At 52.2% G+C, this 9,381-nt stretch overlaps 1 protein-coding gene across 1 annotated transcript; it reads right to left on the bottom strand.

The window, feature by feature from the left end:
* Nucleotides 1–2,424: 2,424 nt before the first annotated feature.
* On the bottom strand, nucleotides 2,425–7,931 carry MYMK (myomaker, myoblast fusion factor). Its single transcript, XM_085076609.1, has 4 exons — nucleotides 7,591–7,931; nucleotides 5,022–5,170; nucleotides 4,125–4,241; nucleotides 2,425–3,107 (listed from the first exon to the last, which is right to left on the bottom strand). The coding sequence occupies exons 1-4, from the start codon at nucleotides 7,889–7,891 to the stop codon at nucleotides 2,961–2,963; spliced, it is 714 nt and encodes a 237-aa protein (XP_084932735.1). The 5' UTR covers nucleotides 7,892–7,931; the 3' UTR covers nucleotides 2,425–2,960.
* Between the last annotated feature and the right edge of the window lie 1,450 nt (nucleotides 7,932–9,381).

Here is a 9,381-nt window from a genome sequence, read left to right as displayed (position 1 = left end):
CAGATCCTCCGTGGGGTCTGTCCTGAGGCTGGCACAGAGCTGGGAAATGGGGTGCATGGGCTGGCCATGCAGTGCCAGCTCCGGGGCAGATGTGCCCCAGCTGCTGCACGCCAGCTTTGGCACCAGCTGTGCTGTCCAACCACATCTGAGCTGCAGCTCCGGGGCAAGGCTGGCAGGGCAAGAGATGCTGTGCAATGCCATCCCCACGGGGTCTGTGGGCAGCCCATGCTGACCCAGACACAAAGCAAATTTTGGGTTTTTATGCCCAGGGAGGCCTGGCAGAGGCAGGGGAAGCTGAGCTGGTAGCAGATGCCGATGCCTCCGGAGCGGAAAGCCCAGTCCCTCCCCTCTCATTCCTTTTTTCCTTTTTTCTGCCTTTTTTTTTTTTTTCTTCCCCCCCTCTGGCTGATCTTAAAAAAGCCCAGGCGGTTTGGGCTTCGTGAAACCCAAATGCCTTTTGCAGCATCAAGCCCGGATCCCATAAGTAATATCCCAGCATTGGAGAGTAAGACAGTATATGAAGTAGACGGGGAGCTATAAAGACACTTTAAAAGGGGCAATAAAAGTTTTGGGTTTCATATCGTCTTACCAAAGAAGAGAATAACAGAGAAGCAGGAAATTTCAGTAGCAGACATGACAAAGGTCACAGCACTCAGACTGCACCTTAGACGAAAACACCTACTCTTATGAAAACAGCCAGGATTTTTGGCAGGGGCTCAAGAGCTCTTACAGGCAAAGCTCTCGGCAGCGCTAAAAGGTTACAAGAGACTGTTTTGTCTACGTTGCTGTAGATGTTTATAATATTTCCCTGCATTGGTGTTGCAGGGGATATCCTGCCTGGGGTAGTGGATCCAGCCCTGCACCTTTCTCCAGGGTTGAGGTGCTGCCATCAGCTCGGGGCTGATGCCAGGGCAGGGACAGTGTGGATGTGCCCAGGTGTGTTTCAGCCCCAAGGCTGGAAGCTGGGGAGCAAAGGGATGGATGGTTGGCACAGCTGGAGCAGCACCCTGGGGCATCAGCAGGGAGAGGAAGGGAAAAACCAGCCTTGCCTGGGATTTTGCTGCATGCAATACAATTTTGGTTTGTTGTTTTTTTTTTTTAATACATGGCAGGTGGGAGGAGGAGATTTTATCTTCTCAGCTAGTCCTCAGGTAATGCTCCTTCCTTGTTTGCATGGAGTTTATCAATCTTTGGTCTTTCATGTCCAGCCCCAGTCAGGTTTTGTGGTCACCCAGTGCCTTCCTCACAACACTGAACCCTCACAGGGATCTCACCACACACTGCCCATGTCTCCCAGGGCTTGCTGGAGTCCAGGAGGGACCAAACAGTCCCCAAACGAGCTGGTGGGGTGAGGGAGCCTCTGCTCAGCAGCTGCAGCAAGCAGTGGAGGCTGCTGGCACTGCTGGTGAGGCTGCTGGGGAGGGTCAGTGTTGAGGATTTGCATTTGGGGTGACAAACACCCAGGAAGAGGCAGCGTGGCTGTGGGATGCCCATGGGGATGGACCCTGGGGAAGCAGCTGTGCACCCTCAGAGGCATTTCTCACAGGCAGTGCCGAGCTGCTTCTTGCCCTCTGAATCAGAGCACTTGGGCCTTTTTTGGGACCACCCTGAGCCCTTTTTGGCCCTGAGCAACATGTTTTTGGGGCCACCCTGAGCAGCCCTCACAGGGCCAAGCGCTCCAGTATCTCCAAGCAACAAGGAAAGCCTTGCATGGAAACCCTGAGAGCATCTTGTAAACATTTTGGGGGCTGGGTGCTGGGAAGGAATGGAGCTGTGCTGGTTTGGGTGCTGGGGAACCCTCTGAAAGCTCTCTGCTAGCTCTGCCTCTGCGTGCAGCTGCATCAGCTGTGCCACCGCTTGCCAGTGACTCTTGGATGCTTGGGGCTTCATAATTCATTTCTATTTTTGTTGGAAGCTCATTCAGTTTTGGTTGTTGCCCCGTCGCAGGAAGTTGCTCTGATGAATGACTGGGGTAGATTTCTCTTCCAGAGGAACCCAGGCTTAATGTGGGCTTTCTGTGGACATCACTGTATATCAATACTGCTCTAATTGTCCATGACATATAGTCTTGGCCTTTTTCCCAGACAGTCTAAATAAATCATACACTTCTGCTATAGTAAATAGTCTGTTAGAGGAGATGTTATAGGCTTACAGCCCTCCCCCTCCCTCCAGGAGCTTCTTTTCTCTGCCTCTCATTTTCCATGTACTTTCCATACCAATGAGGCACCTGCTGCCTGCGCCTGCAGGTCTGCAAGGACAAAGTGCCCAGTGTTGCAGGTCCCTCCAGGATCGAGGGGCTGGGGTGGCCTTGCCCAGAGCCCTGCTTTGGAATTGGCATCTGCCCTCGACTGAGCTGAGTGGAGCTGGAAAGTTTCCTGCCCCGCTTGAGAAATGCTGGCGCTCCACACTGGCAAAGTCTTTGTTAGTATATATTATTTACATCAGGAGAATGCATAAATAAAATAGCTAATATCTCACAAAAAATACAGGTTCTGTTAATTGAGCGTGGCAAGCGAAGCTTTGTGTGCTCAGGCTGGGCAAACCTGCATGGAGGGGACAACTTGGGTCCTGCCAGGTCAGTGCAAGGGACATCCCAGGAGAAGGTGACACAGCCTGGGAGTGCAGGAGTCTCCTGGGGCAGGGGACAGACAGGTCACAGCCCAGCTGAGTGCTCCTCCAGGGAGAATACAGATGTGGACCAAACTGGAAGTGCAGCCTTTGCTAGGGCTGGCGGTGGGAAGGTGAACCACAGGATGGTTTGGAAGACACCTTACAGCCCATCTCCTCTCAACCTCCACACCTTCCACTAGACCAGGCTGCTCAGAAAACTTCCCACGGGAGAAAACCTCAGAGCGAGCACAGAGCTGGTGGGAAAAGCTGCCGATGTGGCAGAGGAAGCATTTTCCTGCTGGCTGCAGCCCTGCATCGCCCCAGGAGCAGGAGCAGAGTGCCCGGCGGGCTCAGACGCAGCAGCACAGCGTGGAGCAGTCGAGCCTGGCGGGGGTCCCGGCGCTCCCAGCCTTCTTGTTCTCCTTGGGCAGCAGCAGCACGAAGGCCATGGCCAAGGCGCAGTGGTAGAAGCTGTGCACGTAGGTGTAATCCCACTCCTGCAAGCGGGGAGAGCGCGGTGAGAAGCGGGGATGGGAGCTCCGCGAGGGGAGCGACAGTCAGTTTCTACAAGTAGCCGAAAGGAAGGGAATAAAAAAAAAATCCTGAACCCTCTGCCTCCCTTTGCTGTCAGAGAAAAAGGATTTCTGGTGAAGAAAAACCCCCAAAAACCTAAAGCAAAGTGGATTTAACACGTTCTAATTTGCACATTTCCCAATTCTTGAATGAAGTGTTTCATTACCCCGCAAAGGACGCGGCGGCTCGGCCGGGGCGCGCGGGGAGGCGGCTTCTGCTAAGTGACATTTTTATGTTCTGCTAGAATTTGCAATTACCAAACGCTTTGAAAAATAATCCTGGGGGATGCCTGTGGGGTTGTATCTCGCGGCTCGCAGAGCACAGAGCGGCAATAACGGCGGCGCTGAGCGCAGGCACGGCCGGCAGCTGTGTCGGGGGGTTATCGCCGCCCCGGCGGGACGAACTGACCCTCCGGAGCTGGACTGGCCAGCGGCGGGAGCAGAAGGATATAAACACAGGATCGAGTGCCCCTGGGAGTCACTGAGAGTCTTTTCTTTGGCGGGAGGCAGCTCTGGATCCGGCCGTGCCTGGGGCGGATCCAGTCCCTGCCGCGTCGCTGAGAGGTGTCCTTAAGTCACCCGTGCCCAGGTTCCAAAAAACCCTGCTAGCGCTTGACAAAGCTTTTCTGAGGACCACGTGTGCCTGAGGAAAGCACATCTCTTGTCCTTGTGACTCAATGAAGGGGTAAAAAGAGAGCAAACATCACCCTGTGTGCCGCTCGCTGTCACACCTGCCCCGAACGGAGCAGGGGATGGGATGGGGACAAGCAGGGAGGGACACTTGTCCCTGCTGCCAGACCCCAGCATGCCACCAACGCCTGAGCTGGGTTTTGTGAGAGGCTGGATGCTGCCCAGAGGTGTGAAGGGGGAGGTCAGGGGGAGGTCTCCTCTCTCGGTGATGTCCCCACACCTTGTGGAGTCACGGGGTGTGCACACAGGTACCTCAAAGAAGAACCTCAGCATCATTGCCAACGCCCCGAAACAGAAGCCAGGACCGATCTGTTGGGTGTAGACACTCTTGTCGGGATAGAGCCCTTTCTTCTCCTTCATCTTCTGCAGCTGGGAGGAGGGAAAGAGCACACCAAGTGTATTTCACCTGCGTTTAGCTGGCTGCTCCAGCCTCATTCCTCATAATAATAATAATACCTTTTTTTTTAATATTCAGCCCCATAGCCAGCTCAGGCAGTGTGTACCCTCACAAACCCAGTCTCTGGGAGGGCAGATCCCAGCTCAGCATCCACAGGCTGGGCATGCAGATTGGTCCTGTGCCTTGGTCTCCTGCTTGCCCATCCCCTCCCCATGGTGGCCACTTGCTTTCAGCTGCTGGCTTAGTGACAGTTTATAACTGGGATTTGCATCACTGTATTTCCACAATGCTCGGTGTCATCTTCCTGCAGTTTTTATCCCATCACTCCTTGCCCATCACTCCCAGCTGGGTGTGCAGCACTCGCAGTGAGTGGGGCACAGACTAGATCCGGGCAGACTGCAGACAGATTCCTCCCCACTTTATCACCGTGTTTTATCCACATCTTCTCCTGGATCTGGGGCAGTTTAACCAGACCCCTCTGCCTCTGAGTAGCTGTAAAAACTCCATAAATACGTTCCTCCTGATTAGAAACGCAGGGACAGGAGATGTGGTGGATTGCTCAGACCGATCGAATCTGGCTTTTATCACAAAGGCTGCTGTCTGCCTGCTTTCTGCTCGGGTTGAAGCCGAAATCCTGTTCAATCACCATGAAATCGAGAGCTGGATCTTGAGGAGGTAATCACTGGACTCCTCCACGCAGGGTTCAGCCCTGTCCCCAGCAGGAGTATGCCCCAAATCCCTGCCCCACGTACCCATTTGACAGTGATCAGCAGCACGGCTGTCCCGATGGGACCTGAGTACACACCGTAGCCCCAGCGGTCGTGGTAGATCCTCACGGCGATGGTGAGGACACCAAACATGATGAAGGTCGATCTCTTGGGCTCGTCAAACTCTGCCAGGGCTGAGGGATGGAGCACAGGGAGCATCAGCTCACAGCCCCCCTTTTCCAGCTGCTCCCCTAAAGCCTTCCTGAGCTCTGTCCCACCTGCCCTGGGGACTCTCAGCGTTGCATCTGTGTGTGGTTTGACTTTCTCATGTCAGGCTGCTGGGGAAACTGAGGCACACAGGGGCAAAGTGAACAGGATTGGTGGGTCTAGGAGAGGATTGGAGGGGTTTTATGTTCAGTGTTGCATGGGGAAGTTTAGAGGAGATTCCCTACCCAGAGAAGCTGTAGCTGCCCCATCCCTGGAATTGTTCCAGGCCAGGTTGGATGGGGCTTGGAGCAACCTGGATTAGTGGGAGGTGTCCTTGCCCACAGCAGGAGGTGGAACAAAATCATCTTTAAAGTCCCTTCCAACTTCAAGCCACTCCACAATCCTATGATTTCCCTTTTCCTTGACCCAGAATTCAGAGGCAACTGCAAAGACACTCATGCCCTGCTATCCCCCAGTCAGCTCTTGGGCTCATCCTGCATCTCCAACCTTCCCAAATTTACCAGGTCACTCTGGCACAATCTCCATCACCCCAATCCAGTGGGACATCCCCACCAGTGCACTAGGCTCCTGGCTGCCCAACCACACCAGCACCTGCCCGAGCTTTGCAAGCTGGAAGTCTCCACTGTGAGTAAATTATTAGAGGCTTTTGTTCAGCACAGAATGGGGTAATAACTGATAAAAGTTATGGATCCCAGTGGGCTCCATGCTTTTCCAGCTTGCACAGCTGTGTTATGGCTGTCCTGGATTTGCATTCCGGGAAGTTTGCCCGAGGGTCTGCGTCCGCACATGTGCTTTACAAGCCACAGCGAGAGGCTTCCCTGGGCTTCAGTCACCACACCTTCCATGTCCTTGGATCGTGCTTTTATAGGGAGTTTGGCTAAGGGATAATGTCCGCATTTTAATCTCTGTTGTTTCCCAGCGGGTCGATATTTTCAATGTTGTACTCCGGGGTTTGGGTTTCTTCGCGAGGTTTTTGAGAGCAGTAATGAAGCAATCAAGCTGAATTTGGCTGCAAGGAGCCAAAGTGTCTGGATCGGCTCTGACCTACCCTGACACTGCTGCTATCCACTGGAAGTGCCCTTTGGAAAGGGTTTGCCTTGCTGCCTTTTCTAGCTGAGCACAGACAGAGCCCTGAGCAGTTGGGGAGCCACCTTGGGACTCACATTTTGAGGGGACAGAGCCATTTCTAAGGTTCATATTTTCTCTGCTCATTTTTCCCTGCATGGAGAATTTATCCTATTGCAAGCCCTGGAAGGAGGATGTTGCTGCACTCCCAAAGGATGGATCTGCCCAGCTCTTGATGGGTTCATGGGGGTGCAGGAATTCCCATCCCAGATGGAAGTCCTGAACCATCCCTGGAGCCCTGAGGGAAAGTCCTGTGGACATTTTGGGGCTCTACATCAGAGTGTTGACCCCAGCTCATCATGGGGAGAAATGGGGACTGTCTGGAGTGGGCACTGGTTAGAAATGGTCCAAATTGTTGAGGAAAGCCTTTGCTGTTGGAACATCTCCCTCCCCTGACCCTGCTCTCTTCTCCTGCCAGCAATACTCACATCCTTCCAAAAATCGTGGTGACAAAATGGGAAAATGATAGGTTGGAACTTTTCATCCTTCTTTAGTCCTGTCATGTATTTCTTACCATTTGTATTACATTTTGTTTCAGTGGCAAGCAGGGAACAAAATGAGGAAAAAGAGAGTGAAGGGAATGTGGGAAAAGGAAAACTGAATAACAGGGCAAGGGGCGGGATTTATAGTAAAAAGGAAGTGAAATAAATTTCTGCTTTTTCTAAGCAGATCTAACATTCCCATCACCCCAGACCAGGCCTTTGATAAACCAGGAACTTGTATTTGTTTTGACTAAACCACTTTGATTCTCATGCTACCAAGGGAAGTGGGAGATTCTGCATTTCTGAATGCTGCTAAGTGAGGCAAGACAAGCTGATGGGCCCATCAGTGTGGGGAAAAGGAGGAGAAATGGGAAATCCCCTGGTAGATGAGGTTTCAAACTTAATCATCTCATAGTCTTGTCCTGCCTTGAACTGCAGCACAATGCTAAAAATGTGTTACTGTCATTTGAAGCAGATAACCTTGAGGTTACAAGGACATGTGTGAGAGCTGCCCTTTGTCTCCAGGAGCAAAATATCCTCAGCCACCCCTCAGGACAGTTCCACGTCTGCACCCCACCAATTCCAATGACTTCCCAAGGTATTAATGATACAAAACTGGATTAATTCCTGGCACTGACTGATTTCCACAAAGTACTGGTGGCAGCTCAGGAGGTACAGCATTTCTGTCCCCACTGACCATCCCAGCAGCCATGCTGACAAACCCAGCCCTTCCTACAAACTCTGGAGCTCCTGGGGAACCCTAGCAGAGCAGTCCTTACCCATCAGGGACACCCAGATGGACAGCGCTGTTCCGTAGATGCTGAAGTACTCCAGGATGTCGTAGCGCATGAAGCACAGCACTGATAACCCAGGGCCGTCACAAACGTGGTAAAACTGTTTAAAAAGGAAAAAAAAAGCCTCAGAAAACCAGTTTCTTGGTTTGAAATAGTGTAGCTGCTGAGAGGATGAACAGCCAGGCCAGAACAGTGTCAGCCACACCGGGATCACTGATATGCAGTAATGAATATATTTGAATATAATGTCATCGTTCCCAGTTGCAAATTGCCCAAGAATCAGCATTCTTCTCTCTTAGTACAAACTAAGACAGGCTTTAATTTGCCTCTTGGCCAGAATTTGCAATCTGATGACCAAGCTGCTTTGAGCCCAGCGCTGGGGGATGGACTCTCCAGCAGGAGGAGGACTCTGGGGTTGTGGTTTTAATTGCGAAAGATTCTTGTAAAACAATTCAAAATGAGTGTCCTGATGAAATGTGCATGGCTGCCAGGTCACTGTCCAGGCTAAACAGGGTTTACATGGCCAGACTCTGCATACTGGGGAATTCACTCATTAGTGCATTCCCTTCAAAACCACCGGTTCCTGCCCATTAGCTCATTGATAAGGTTTTTTTGCAAAAAAACCCCCATTGTCATGCAACATGAACGCAGACCAAGCCAAGAGACATTTTCCAGTGCAATCAGAGGAATGCTCCCAGCGTTTGCCTGGCGCTCTCCTTCCCCTGCCAGCCCTCAGCCCTGCAGGTTTCTCAGTGGCAGCCCCAGAGAGTTCCTGAAGAAGTCCCTTCTCAGCTTGGCAGGTCACCCTTGGAACTCTCCTCGCTGTCACAGCCCGCTGGGAATGCTGATATTGTTTATAATGGGAATTGCTTTGGCTCGCTGCAGCTTCTAGAAAAGAAAAGATTGCACCACCACGGCTGTAATTCTTCTCCCTGCTTGAGATTGGGCTCTGGGAGTCTGGAGCCGGGGGGAAGAAAGGGTGGAAGACAAAGATTGTGCTCCTGGCTGGCATTGAGGCACTTGTCTGCCGTGGCCATGTGCTCTCCCTGCTCTGCTCGGCTCTCCTGCAGGAGGAGGAGGGAGATGCTGCAAGAAAGGCAACACCAGCAGCTGCTGCCCCTCCTGTCCCACTCCAACCATGCTGGCAGCTGCCTCCCCTTCTTTCCCTTCCTGCCCTTCCCCACTCAGGGATATTTTGCCTCTTCGATCTCCTTTGCCTCTTCAAACCTGTTCAACATGTGCCAATTTTCCTACTGACTCCCTGGGGAGGTGGAGCAGACACAGACCCAGTGCAGAATGAAACTGTAGATGTCTGGCTTCCCTGGGGAGCTGGAGCAGGGGGCTTGGGGGTGTTTTTGTGTTAACTGGTGCTGTGGTTTTTATAGCACTGGCAGAATTTCTCCCCCTCTGTCGTGCTTTAATCAGCTCAAATGGTCAGGGATGTTCTGTGGAGCCTTAGAATTAGGAGACCAATCTGGTTCAGAGCCCTGTGGCTGTGGAAGAGCCATTCACACTTTATCCTCTCCCTGCCTCAGTTTCTCTGTGCAAGGAATGTGCCAACCCTCATGAGATGGATGAGGATTCGAGGGAAATGCAATATCAGTTGGGTTGCTGAGCTGTTTCCCTCATATTCCTCAGCAGGTCATTGCCATGTAGTCAAATAGGAGATTTTTCCCAGTGGGAATGCTGCTTTGGGTGCTCAGCTGGTGTCTGTATGGAGTCACTCAGTAGGAAAACAAAGCATAGGGCAATGCATTGCTGGGAGCAGGAATAGGA

The sequence above is a fragment of the Lichenostomus cassidix genome, chromosome 17, assembly GCF_008360975.1.
Source record: "Lichenostomus cassidix isolate B80296 chromosome 17, HeHo_3.0, whole genome shotgun sequence".
In the NCBI taxonomy this organism is placed as follows: Eukaryota; Metazoa; Chordata; class Aves; order Passeriformes; family Meliphagidae; genus Lichenostomus; species Lichenostomus cassidix.
This window is presented reverse-complemented; position numbering and strand designations above follow the sequence as displayed.

Coding starts and splice junctions, on each gene's coding strand:
- MYMK (XM_085076609.1), bottom strand. CDS start 7,891: ATGCTGATTCTTGGGCAATTTGCAACTGGGAACGATGACATTATATTC. Junction 4,242..5,021: donor TGCTGATCACTGTCAAATGG/GTACGTGGGGCA, acceptor CCCTCCTCCCAG/CTGCAGAAGATGAAGGAGAA. Junction 3,108..4,124: donor TGCTGAGGTTCTTCTTTGAG/GTACCTGTGTGC, acceptor CCCCGCTTGCAG/GAGTGGGATTACACCTACGT.